General features: G+C 43.4%; 1 protein-coding gene across 1 annotated transcript; it reads left to right on the top strand.

The window, feature by feature from the left end:
- The first annotated feature begins 73 nt into the window (after positions 1 to 73).
- tmem145 (transmembrane protein 145) lies at positions 74 to 13,110 on the top strand. The gene is made up of 15 exons (XM_028981952.1): positions 74 to 261; positions 2,932 to 3,006; positions 3,610 to 3,687; positions 3,893 to 3,979; positions 4,467 to 4,568; positions 4,981 to 5,065; positions 6,537 to 6,608; positions 6,930 to 6,998; positions 7,270 to 7,350; positions 7,608 to 7,686; positions 8,113 to 8,206; positions 9,551 to 9,723; positions 10,560 to 10,680; positions 10,861 to 11,046; positions 11,190 to 13,110. Exons 1-15 carry the CDS (start codon positions 166 to 168, stop codon positions 11,424 to 11,426), a joined length of 1,635 nt encoding a protein of 544 aa, XP_028837785.1. The 5' UTR covers positions 74 to 165; the 3' UTR covers positions 11,427 to 13,110.
- The last annotated feature ends 298 nt before the right edge of the window (positions 13,111 to 13,408 follow it).

The raw sequence follows: 13,408 nt of genomic DNA, 5'->3' as shown, positions 1-13,408 counted from the left end.
TGAAAGTCGTGAAAATCGATTCGATTCGACGCGTCGTGGTCCACGCGCTCTGCCGACAGCGGGCAGGAGCCTGGGCGCGCACGCCCATCGAGGCGCGCTCCCGAGACTAACTGTTGGGGGGTACACGCGTGCGCGTGCCACGCAGTGCTCGGGCGCAGGAGGAAGATGGAGAGGGTGCTGGGGCTCGCGCTGGTCTCCAGCGCGCTCTGCGTGGGCTCCGCGTTCGGAAAATACATCCGAGGCGTCGTCAACACGAAAGAGGTGAGCCGTCGGCGACGTGCGCGTCGCCACCATTTGTCCCCGACCATTTGCCCCCCCCCCCCCCCAGCGTGATGCCGCGATCTGTTCAAAACGTCCGACTGCGACAGCGCGCGATGCCCGTGCGGAATGTCGCACGCCGGTGTCGCACGCCGTTACAGGTGTCGCCGTCGCGTTATTTATAAGGCCCGAGGTGGATAATAGGAGGACAGTGTGCGAATTAAAATCGCCGAGGAGGCGCGGAAATAAACAGAATAGAAGCAACGTGGCGCGTCCTTATTCGATCGAGGAGGATTCGGATCCGGGGAGGAATGAAATTGCATGTCGTGTTTTTTTTTTTTTGTTTTTTTTTGCCCCAGCACTGCTTGGCAGGGGCAGTTTTTTTACTCTCAGGATCAGCGGTAGTTTAAGGCTTCACTTGACCATGTTTATTCAGATGTACGCAGAGGTCTTGGATTACCTCCACAGATCTTACCCCACTGGGATCTGGAAGTGGAGTTAATACTTCACTGGGCAGCATTTTCTTCAGCTGGGCAGATTGTTAAAACCAGACTTTTGTGCTTTTAGTACATTTGAACGGCGTATTCACATTTAGTGCAACAATACCGACTGTTCGTTTTCAGTTTTTTTACGGCGTGTTTGAGTGGGGTGTTAAAAAAACGCTTCATTAATCCGCTTCCTGTCCGCTTTCCTGCCAAGGTCACTGTTGTGCACCTCGCTTTCTCCTGTCTTTATAACAGGAACGAACAAAAGAAACCGGCGGAGGGCCAGTGTGTGTCCGGCCCTGTCTCGCGGTCCAGCCCGCTAAAGAGACCTGCCCTGCTAGGACACAAGGTTTCGTTATTTAGCGGGATGAGCACCACGCGTGCTTGTGGTCTCAGGAAACCACTTAAAGGCTGTCATAGCTAATTATAGTGTGTGTGTGTGTGTGTTTGAATAAGGGAAAGGTAGCCTGTACTCAGGTTGTAGCTGCACCGCTGTGCAACTTCACTAATGAATCATTAAAGGGCCCGGCGGAGCCGGGCTGACAGGACTAGTTGATTGGTAATTAATAGTTAATGGGCCTTAGCATGCAGACAAGAGATCTGGTGAGCAGGAGAGAGTGGGGAAGGGTGGGGGTTGGGGGGGGGGGGGGGGGGGCACGGTATTTGTGGGGGTGAACGGATACTGCACCCGCGTATAGCAGTTGATTAACGTCAGGACTACACACACACTTTCCACACACACACACCGTCTTAATGACTCTGCATTACAATGCAGCAGCCATGAGGGAGTATAAAGGATAGCAGGGATTAGATGTGACACTCCTGACACCACAAGTTAACGGCGCTCTGGCCCTCCGGTGCCCCTACGTCTTCGTGTAGACGGGAGGTTTGATGTTGCTGGTTTTGTGGCAGTGAAAGACAAAGAGACGGAGGGACTTGCCCTTCATCTTTGTTCCCAAATAGTGTGTGAAATTCTTAGGACTACTTAGCTGCCGGAAGAGCGATTGGTAGAAACGTGGGTGCGTTCTGTTAAGGCCGATAAAGATGTAGAGCAGCTTCTCTGATAGCCGCATGAGCACTTTGTCTTGTGCGGGGGTGCGTAATTACGCCCATCCATTCTCGGATAGTCTTTGCTTCGTGCTCCTGTGGACCTGCTGCAGATCGGGACTGTGCTGAAGCGCCTGGACGTCCGTGCTGCCCGAGTTCCGAGCGGGATGAGAGGGAGTTAAGGAGCCGGCTGGCGGAACCGGCAGGAGGGACTGGCCCTCTGCTCAGAAGCCAGAGACCGGAGGCTCTAGTGGTTTCTATGGCAGCTGCAACGTGAAACATGCGGCTGTTGCCATGGCAATAACAAGGAATTGAGCCTCGTTGCATGTATTTACGTGTCCAGGCTGGCCGGCATGCTTGTGTGAACAAAAGGGGGATCTTTCACAAAGTGCAGTAGATCATGTGACCCATTGGTGACCCGGCCTGGGGTCAGGGGCTCTGTGGGCTCAGCGTTTCTGTGGCCATGGCGATTGCTTTCCAGGGACAATGGAGAGACCCGACATGGTGCAGAGCTGTAGGGTTGCCTCCGCCATCAGTACGTTTTTCCACCCCACTGACCGGCGAGGATCTGTGACACGCACAGCGGATCTCGGGCACTGAGGTGAAGCGCAGACCTGCCAGCACGGCCGGCCTGTGGCATAACGGAGCGTTTCGTGCAACGTGTTGGTTTCTCAAGCGTAGTTGTTAATAATGGTGTCTTAAAATGACAAGAACAAGCCAACATGAACCTACGTGCTTAGCAATAATCATGATCTGTAAGTTTCCAATGAGGCCACCGCAGAAGATGCCGCTATAAACTGACGCAGGTGTTGCATCCGAATCCGTTCCGTAAAATTTTGAGTATGCGCACAAGAACTGACTCCAAGAAGGCGGGATACGGACCGGATCTGTATGTACATACGTACGTGCCTAACAGCAAGCATCAGCTCAACTCGTCAGAACTCCGGGCCTGCCAGCATTCAGATGCATTCTGAAAGTTCCACGTGTCCTTTGCTTCAGATTTCATCTTAATGCCACTTCCTGATTAGGAATGCATCTCTTCTAACCCCCTGTCTCCATCTCTCTCTTGTTTTGCTCCTTTACCTGTCCTCTGTCCCCTTGTCCCCTCATCCCGCCTCCCACCCCCCACCCCTGCTTTCAGGATTGGGTTTTCCTCACCCGGTTCTGTTTTCTGACTAATTTTGGCCGACTGGACTTCAGGTTTCGTTACCCCAAGGTAAGAACTCAGCATCATTTCCCCCTCACGTCTGTTGTGATGTTCTCCTATTGATTTACTTTGCCTTGTATTCTGGCTTTGATCTGTTCCTCTGTAGCCAGTAATTGGCATAAAGGACTCTGCAGTAAGTGATTTACAATGTGAGCTGTACTTATAAAATATTTTATATCTTCTATATATTTATAATGTATAAGAGGTGAAAATATATAACTCAGAGATAATACAACTGAAAAATGTCAGTAAATCTTCAGCTGTCATAAATCTTCTGGAGAAAATATTCTCTTGTGGTCCTTTTCCCAGACTTGTCACTTGCTTCTTTCTTTCCCCATCAGCTGTCTTCCCTCCGTCTCTTTCTCGGGCCTCTTTTTTTTCTGTTCTTGGTCTCTTAAGCGATTCTTTGTTACAGCGTGCCATGGCCTCTCTTTAAGCATGTCACTCTCCCTTCCCTCAATCTGTCTGTCTCTCACGTTAAGTGGCAGAGTTTAGAGCCCTATCCAGAATTAATCTCTTCCAAGCCGCCTCTTTTTCTTCTTCTCGCCTCTCTGTCTCACCCGCTCTCTCTCTCTCTCTCTCTCTCTCTCTCCCCGCACGTCCTCTCGGAAGTCACGCTGCTGTCAGAACATATTGCTGTACTTTGATGACAGCTCACAGTGGCCAGCTGTGTACAAGAGGCCGGACAAGGTGAGAAACGCCACACAGTGTGTGCTGCATATTACACTACAAGGCAGAAGAGAGATGAAAGGGGAAAAAGAGGCTTTCAGTGTCCGTGTTTTCCATGAACCCTTCCTACCGCAGACAATACATTACATGGGATGGTCTACCATGAAGTTTCTTTCTTCCTCACTGCATGCTGGACGTGCTGTCCATGATCTGTCGCACGTTACAGGACTGTCACCAGAAGGAGGCGGTACTGAGACCAGAGAACAACCAGGTCATCAACCTCACCACCGACTACAAGTGGTCAGGGTGTGTGGTGAGTGCATGCGCCATTTCACAAGGTCACCTTCAAAACCAGCCTTTAAGGCTGTGTGTGTGTGTGTGTGTGTGTGCACTTGGTTTCAGATTACAGAAAAATGTTACTGTTTATCTCTGGTTTGGATGAAGATTATGTTTCCTAACGTTTTCCTAAGAAAAAGATCATATGCTATGATCACAAAAGAATCCCAACCACGGGGACATCCTATCCCAGGAACCTTCTTTTAGGATGATACCACTCAAAATAGCTTCATAGAGAGAAGAATCTAATGAGAAATGTTCAGAAGCAAAACTACGCTCTAGGCACGAGCTGTTTCTGTCCCCAAGATTTATGTCTTCATCCTTCACTCAATGTAACATAAAATGACAGAGTCAGAATGTAATGTCATTTTCCTAAACTAAGGTCCGTGTGTCCGTGTGTGTGTGTCGTTGTTTTAAGCCTGCAGCACAGCATCAATACAAGGCTCCTTTTTCTCTGCCTCCAGGTGGAGGCGGATGGAGATGAGGATTCTCTGAGCTGTGAGGGAGGTCGCAGTTTTCGCTCCGTCAGGGAAAGATGGTGGTACATTGCTCTCAGCAAGTGCGGGGTGAGTCTGGACCTTGCTTTTGAACGGCATATTCGGGTCGCTGAGTGGATCGGCTGCAGCTCGATGTGTGTGTGCATTTTCACAGTGGCTCTTTGCTTTTAAAAGGGCTTGAGTGCTCTGAATATTAAAGTGGGGGTTCACTGGGATGTTTGAAAGTGAGGCTCTCCTCCTGAGAGCAAATGTTCTGTGGACATGGTGCTAAACTGTGTTTGTCGAAGATCCGTTTCTGGAGCAACTGTCGTTCTCAGCCCACATAGTTCGGTTCCTTCACCGTTCTTCATCCATTTTGAGAGCTAAATGAAACCGGTCATTTTCCCCTCTGTCTCAGTTGCAGGTCTTTAAAGTTCCCTCTTCTCTTTGATGTCAGTCTTTCTATTAAATATAGTTTTCCTTTGTTCTGTCTGTTACTCAGGGAGACGGATTGCAGCTGGAATATGAGTTAAAACTGACCAACGGCCAGTCCTTCTGGACACAGCATTTCTCTGCAGATGAGTTTGGTAAGAAATACATATTAAGGTAATTGGGATTGCAGAGAGTCATGGGGACTTATCACGACAGCACCGCAACTTACATGCACAGCATACAGACAGAAAAGACAGCTTCAAATTAGGAAATCTTTCATCAAAGAATGTGGGATGTCCATGGATTTGAGATTGCAGCTTAAAAGACTTGAGCAGAATAGCAATGTCCTCTGTAAGAAAAAGAGCCAGGAGAAGATGGGGTTTGTCCTCAGATGAGGGGATATTGTACATTTTGAAACTGATGTGAGATTTGGAATAATAAATAAATATATGTATGTGTGGCATGGCAGACAAAGGAAACATGACACAGTAACACACGGAACACAATGATATTCACAAAGACTGGATGAGGACAAGAGACAGCAAGGCTACATTTATACTCATAATAACAGATGTAAACAAGGTCAAGGTTACAAGGCAAACATGAAATCCAGGTCAGGAGTACCTTATCAGACTGTAAACGTGCTTTACCTAATTTGCATATGCATTGATTTATAATGAGTAAAAAAAAAAAAAAAAAGTTTGGTTTATTGTCAGTACAACAGTATACACAATATACCGTGTATTGAAAGAATGTTTCACACATAACCCCCATAGTGCAATCATATAAAGTATATACACACTATAAATATAAAGGTATATACACACTAAACTCTACTAACTAAAACTAAAACTGAAATACTGTACAGTATTCTGATTTTTCTAGTTGCACAAAATTAATTGAGAAACTCGGGTTTCAGCAGAAAATATACAGTAATTGCCACTGTGTTATTACAACACTGTTAATTCAAGGCACTGAATGTAATATGCTCCTGTTCACTAATCAGAATGTTTGAACTGAAGTGCTGATAATCTATCTGCAAGTTTGTCTCGGTATTGGGGGTTGTTCTCAGCTGTCTTCAGCAGCGAACCTGACATCTTCTGATGCTTCCTGGAACATGACATATTACGAGTGGAAAGGGAACAGGAGAGGGTTTAAATCTTCCAGAATGAGGATGTGTGTGGGAAGCTGTCCATGATCACAGTCAACTCCTATTTTAAATCTTTTTTCATCCCATGGTTGTCAGGAATTAAACTAAAATGTGATTTATGGGTCCCTCTTCTCCAGGATGCTCAAAACTGGCAAGCTAAACATTCTTGTTTAAATCTGTTTATTACTGAAAACTCGGAAGATGGGCAAACTCTCCTGATGCCCTATGTCTCTTATAGTTCAGGCCCATAGACTAGTGCAGAATCTGCTTAGTCTGCCCCAAACATTTTTTCATCAGAATCTATTGGTGAGATGAAGGAAGATGATGGGGATTTACATGTAAATTGCCTATTTTGTAGAAATCCGTTTCATTTGCTGAAATGTGATCAGCAGCCTTGACAATGCTGACGTCTGTCCAATAATCAGTGCAGCACTTGAATTAATTTCTTTTTACATTTTTCTCACTTTTCATTTTAGGAATCCTGGAGACAGACATCACTTTCCTTGTCATTTTCACAGTTGTCTTCTCACTCTCTTGTTACTTTGCCTGTGAGTATAGTGGGCATTCTGATTCTTAAAGAAACCAGAAATAAAGGTTCATGTATTCAGAAATAATGATTTTTATATTCTTATGTCTTAAATATTCAGAAATCAGTAGCATCTTTGTTATTATTATTTAATAACTACATGCAGCAAATGTGCATTTGCTGAAAGCATTAATGTAACTGGAGGAACTATTTCCACAACAGAATATAAAATTATCCAAACAATATGTTGAAAATAGCCATATTGAGTGATTGATTGAAGATACTTGTGTCTTAATGTTATTCTTATATTATCTTTACAATTTGTTCAATTCATAATTTCCAGACAATTTAAAGGGGAGGCAGCTTCTCCACACCACCTACAAGATGTTCATGACTGCAGCAGGAGTAGAGGGTGAGCAGGGCTGCAGGAAAACACACACACACACACACACACACACACACAGTCTCTCTGTTACACTGCACTGAGTCACAGAGGTCAAGACACCCGTGAGACTGGTGACACCCTGCTGGCATAGCAGTGCCCTTGTCATTTATCCCAGATCTTCCTTATATTTAACGTCCTCTTCCTCTGCATACATATTTTTCCAGCCTCTTTTCATGTTTGAATCATCTCCGCTCTCCCTTTTGACTGTTTGCCTTCTATTCCCTGCTGTCTGCCTCAGTCCTCAGCCTGCTGTTCTTCTGCATCTACTGGGGCACGTATGCCAGGGACGGAGTGGGGAACGGCAGCTTGAAAATAATGGGTGAGTAGACTGGTACCGTTAAATGAACTCTGGAGGAGTGTGTTCAGTGTGTTAAAGCCGTTGTTTATTTGTCTGAGCAGATTTATGCTGCGGGCTTAAAGGAGTGTTTTTGTCTTGACCTGGATTCTTGTTCCATTATGCCATCGCATATTGAGCCGCTATAACCTACTTGCAGTAACCTCTCTGTCATTTCCTGTGGATCTTTCATTTCTCACCCCTTCTCTCCACTAACCACTCCGCCCTCTCTGTCTCTCCAGGGAAATTACTGTTCTCGGTCAGCTTCCTGATCTTCCTCCTAATGCTGATTCTGTTGGGGAAAGGCTTCACTGTCACCAGGTAAAATGTGGCTCAGAGAGCTCAGTATTATCATCTTTAATGTGTGTGTGCCCTGTTGGTCTCAGACTACAATTTTCATCACATCAACCAGTGGCCATTATGTTTAAATGCTTTGATCTATTTGCATTCTGCAATTATGGAACAGTATGCAACATGAAAGTTCTCTTTGATTAAGACAAAACAAAGTAAAGACGTGCTTTTTTTTTATAAGTTTCCATTTCATTCTTGTCTTTGTGTTAACAATAAAAATGTCCTTGTGCCTGCACCTCCTCTTTCATGACAATGACTGACATTACCAATTAAACTGATGTCAGGGGTTCTATAAGAAACAGTCTTTAAAGATATGCACACATACTTCACAGGAAACGAGACTGCTCCATCTTGATAACATTTTCCACAATGTCGATTTGTGGTTTGTCGAATCAGGGCACGGATCAGTCACAGTGGCTCTGTCAAGCTCTCCATCTACATGACAGTCTACACTATCACCTATGTTATCCTCTTCATATATGAGGCTGAGGTAAGGAACCAAGAAACTTCATACACACTTCATTTTTAGCTAAAATTTATATTTTGTGTCCTATTTATTTATATATTGTATTCCATGTGCCGCATCTGTTTTTTGTGTGTCTATTCTTATGTTGCACTGTGTAAACTGGAGCCACATCTTCTCGTCTCTCTGTATATCTGTACAATATATAGAAGAGATGACAATAAAGTTTACTTTGACACATTGAATTCAGTACACTAGAGTACAAGCGCATCAGCATGTATTCATAATGATCTTAATAATTACTAATAACAGCATTTGTAAACAATATGGTGGACTGTTTACTGATCAGTCAGCAGCAGAGGTTTGTTTATATTTATACTTCCCCAAATCTCTGAATCCATCCATAATTTGTCAGATAAAAACCGAAATGTATAGTACGTTTTTTATGCTCTGTATTCATGAAGCCTGACCATTGAGGACCAGTGAGGTTTTAATCTGTGTTACAGATAAGGCCTCAGACCTATACATAATTCAAGAGAGCAGTCTATAGTAACCCTGTCTGAGCAGCACAGCGTAATATAACCTGCCGCCAGGCGGACACAGAGCTACAGGGGTGACCCAATTAATCTACATCTAGAGTAATAAGTGCCTGAGGACTCCAGGCACACCTGGTTTGCCACACCTACGTTTGCCACCTTAGACTGACTTTGCATGGTGTGTTATAAGCACATGCAAGGTCAGTGCATGATCAACACTAAAGGATCTGTGACTATGTAAATACCTACAGTTAGGACTTCATTTGAAAGTGAGAATTAGAGGCAGATGATTTCGATGAATGGCATAACATTCACTTGGATGAATGTCACGTCATTTTATTTAGGGTGGTAGTAGCCTAGTGGGGAACCAGAAGACCCAGATTCAAATCCCACTTACTATCATTGTGTGCCTGAGCAAGACACTTAACCTTAAGTTGCTCCAGGGGGGACTGTCCCTGTAAATACTGATTGTAAGTTGCTCTGCATAAGGGCTAAATGTAAATGTACATTTTGTTAAAACAAAATTCTGTCAAAATCTCACACATGCTTGAGGCAATTAGCTTCACCAAAATGTACCCTAAATAGTTAAACACCTCACCTGTCTGATGGAATGTTGTCTAGTTCATTCTGTTTAATCAAAATTTATTTTGCTCCCAAGACTGCACACAAACACTACAGCATGTTATATTATATGTGCACGATTTTTTTTTTTAAAACCTTTCTCACAGGTTCTATTTACAGTGTAGAAATGTTCATGGGCCTTTATTGGATATTTTGTCCCATTATGCTATAGCTTCAGGACACAACAATGTCATCCACTCCTTTCTCTCTTCAGTTCTTTGACCCAGGTGAGGTCCTCTATGCATATGACAGTCCTGCTGGGTACGGACTGATGGGTCTGCAGCTACTGGCCTACGTGTGGTTCTGTTACGCCGTCCTGGTCTCACTCAAGCATTATCCTGAAAAACAGCCCTTTTACATCCCATTCTTCTCTGCATACACACTATGGTGAGAGCATTATAAGTATGTATTGTTCATTGTAAGTATGTATGCAGACATCATATACTATTGTAATCATGTTATAAAAGGCAGGGGATTTTAATGTTATGGCTGAATAAAGGTCCCTATCATGAAAATTTCCCATTGGGAGTTTATTTAACATGAATATGTGTTCTCCTAGCCTGTCTATGCTCCTACAGTGGCTAGAAATGCTGATATCTATAAAGCATGCTTCGGCTATTCTGCTTCGCCATTCAGAGAGCCTCCCATTTCTCATCACGTTTTCCTGCGCAAAAAATCACCCAACCCTTCCCTAAAATGCGATCTCCACCGACCGTCATGGCTTATAAACGTGCGAAACGTTGCAGTTGCTCGGTGATTGGATGTAAAAATGAGCACAAATGCTTTTTTTTTTTAGTTACATAACACGAGATTCTGATGAAACAATGGTTTAATTGTATTTTTTGTGGAACAATGCCGACACGACTTCCTGTTTGCACCAAACCAAACACAAACACCGAAACGCGCGTCCTGGGGAAATCTCATTGTGTGACTGGAATTCTGCACAATGGCTGAATTTCGGAAAGAGACTTCAGATACAGTATTAGGGGACCACTAAGATCAATAAAAAAATTCATGTCATGGGACCTTTAATGTATATTGGATGGATTGTTGAATGGTTGAAACAACTGAGAACATTTTAGCCTGAGGCATGTTATTTGCATTTTCCAGTCAATAACTTTTTGATTGCCTGCTTTGTATAGGCTGTAAAAATCTGGGCTGCGAGGCTCATTGTTGGAGACATTTTGGCTGGGTGAATGCTGAATGCTCACTCTGTTCCCCAGGTTTTTTGCAGTGCCAGTCATGGCTTTGATTGCCAACTTTGGGATCCCACGCTGGGCCAGGGAAAAAATCGTCAATGGAATCCAGCTGGGCATCCACCTCTATGCCCACTTTGTATTCCTCGTCAGTACATTTTTTTTAAAACACTCTTTGAATTTGTATCTAATTTTGTGTGGGTCTCTTGTGCACCATTTTCTTTTCATTGGCATATTTTGTGATTATGCTATTATGATACCGAAATAATAAAGTAGAAACTGCATTACATAGCCCTTGCACTGAACTGCGCTGAACCTTTGGTTGTAGATCATTACACGACCCTCTGCAGCCAACAAAAACTTCCCCTACCACGTTCGGACATCTCAGATTGGAATCCTGCTTTCCAGCCCTAAGGGGACCTGTGGTGAGAGCTTCCCACACCACGCCTACGGGAACAGCACCTTTCTGGGAGACTCGCAGCCCAACTTCACTGAGCTCTTCTCGATAAACTCGGTGAGTGCGAGTGCTGATGAGTGGGAGAAGGGATTGGTTGATGAGTGATGGGCCTGGAAAATCTTCTGTTTGTTTTACCACCACTGACTCAGCCAGTCAGGTTTTAGAAGCAGCTCTTCACTGATATCCATGTTTTGGAACAGGCTCCAGTAAAGACAGTGGATGAATCAGTGGCCTGGAAAGGACAGGATGTCCCAAGGAACAGCGAGCAGAAGATCGTCACCACCACCACTTCAGATATGATGTCCAACTTTGCCCCACCCCCTCCCCCAGTGCCACCCAACAGCACCACCTACTCACTACCTCCTCCCAGACTGTCCTCCCATTTCACAGAGTACTTCAGCATGCAGGGCGGGCTGGGGATGAGCTCCAAAGCCTAAGTACATCAAATGGGAGGAGAAGAGAGTCAGAATAAGAGACCTGAGGAAGTAGGCATCCGATGAAAGGAAAATAGTCTCTGGAGATCTTTTCTGCTTTTTTTTGTACTGAGCAATAGCAAGGATAAAGACGACGTGGATGAAGTGTTCAGCATGAAAGCATAACAAAGTAAAAAGCAATAAATATTTCTTTGAGAATAGGGAATTCAGCGGATGGCTAAAGAGGGGGAAAAGAAGGCGGAAAGGGCTTGTGGGAAATCGGAATGGCGGGGACTTAGCTGTGTAAATAGCTGTGATAACCTCCTTCAGTATGCTAATAGTGACAGAAACAGTGTCAGTTTTAAGTGGTTGTTGTCCTGGTTGAATGATGCCATGGTCATAAAAAAGGAACTTGTTGCCATTTCAAAGAAAATGCATTTGCTTCCTTTACCAGAAGCATTTATATATGAAAGTGTTTTTTATAACGTGTCTGCATATGTATTGCTCTCTAAAGTAGTTGGTTTGCATTTGTATGTTCACCCAGATTGCACTTGTCCTGGCTGCACAGAATCAGTGTGTTTCAACACGGAAGGCAAGGAAACCTACCGGATCCAGTCTTTCCTTCTAAAAGGCATGTTTGTTCTAATTAACCTAAATGGTAATATATCTGATGTATTTTTCTTTACAGAACACGCAATATAATTTTGTAGATACGTGTAGTTGTAAATACTGTACATAAATATATTTTTTAAAATGTTTCAGCATCTGAATTTGGTTCAGATAAGAGGGAAACCGATTTATTTTGAAACCTCTTTTCATTCATTGCATTTATAGTGAAAATAATTCTGTTTGATTAATGAAATAGGTTTCCTTTTATATGACATGCTTTATTGTATGCTTTTCCTAAGGAATTGCAAAACATGTATCAGTAACTTCTTCTCTGTCCACCACCTCAGTGGTCAGCGCTGTCGCTCTGTATTTAGTCTGTACTGTGACTCTACAGTGGGTAAATGAAAGGGTTTGCAGTTTCTTGTGCAAGCACATGGCATTTTGTGTCCACTCTATGGAACACTAACCTGAATAATCATAGCTTAATCTGCCAGTACCACTGTAAACCAATGCAATATGTTCACACTCTTCTTTTTCTTATGTTGAACATGACAATAATGACAATACATGAAATATCTTGAAGGTGTTGTTAAATATTTATATCATCTGTGTCTCCTTTAATGACCATAGGTTAAATATAACCTTATACATGTTAGTACCCAACCTGTTCATTAGGAGAGGTTTTAAGAAACATTCAGACTTGAACTAGAACTTTTAATGCTGAACTCAATTGTACGGTGGCGGCGTTTTCACAGCCACCACGAGCTGTAATTATCCACTGTTCTCACCGGTGCGATCTGTTTCCTTTTCAAGTGGTTTTCTTTTCAGCTTGTGACACCGAGTTGTAAGTCAGGAGCACATACACTAGACACAAGGAAAACCACGATGGTGGGGCAGGGGGGACACCTTGAATGTATGATAGGATATAGCACAGAACCTAAAGAATCACGGAGCAACACATCAGTGTGGTCCAGATAAAAGCACATTCGAGCTGCATTTCTCAAGAATGCATTTTACTTGTCTCAAAGAAAGAAACCGTGTGAAGCAGCTGTATGAACTGTACACTCTTTGCCAAATTAAAATGACTTAAGTTTTGAAATGCTTTCTATATTTTGTTCATTTCCCTTTGTGTATGATTAAGCCTCTGTATGTCATATAATAGCTGTAAATTATCAAATGGCTTGCCTCCAGGTCATCATTTTCACAAATGTAGTTTTTTTAGTATCTGAAGCATCAAATAATAAATTCTAAAATCATTAAAACAATAAAATACTTGCCTGGTTCTGAATGTATACCTAGTCAGAAAGCTATACTAAGCTTTCTGTCCTATCTATGAACTATCAAGTCCCTGTCCACTCTTCTTAAGAATATCTTTAAAAGATTATTTTGTCTGTCAA

The sequence above is a fragment of the Denticeps clupeoides genome, chromosome 5 (genome assembly GCF_900700375.1).
Source record: "Denticeps clupeoides chromosome 5, fDenClu1.1, whole genome shotgun sequence".
Lineage (NCBI taxonomy): Eukaryota > Metazoa > Chordata > Actinopteri > Clupeiformes > Denticipitidae > Denticeps > Denticeps clupeoides.
The sequence above is the reverse complement of the archived record's forward strand: the minus strand, read 5'-3'. Positions and strand labels throughout refer to the sequence as shown.

Coding starts and splice junctions, on each gene's coding strand:
- tmem145 (XM_028981952.1), top strand. CDS start 166: ATGGAGAGGGTGCTGGGGCTCGCGCTGGTCTCCAGCGCGCTCTGCGTG. Junction 3,007..3,609: donor TCAGGTTTCGTTACCCCAAG/GTAAGAACTCAG, acceptor TCCTCTCGGAAG/TCACGCTGCTGTCAGAACAT. Junction 6,999..7,269: donor GACTGCAGCAGGAGTAGAGG/GTGAGCAGGGCT, acceptor TGTCTGCCTCAG/TCCTCAGCCTGCTGTTCTTC.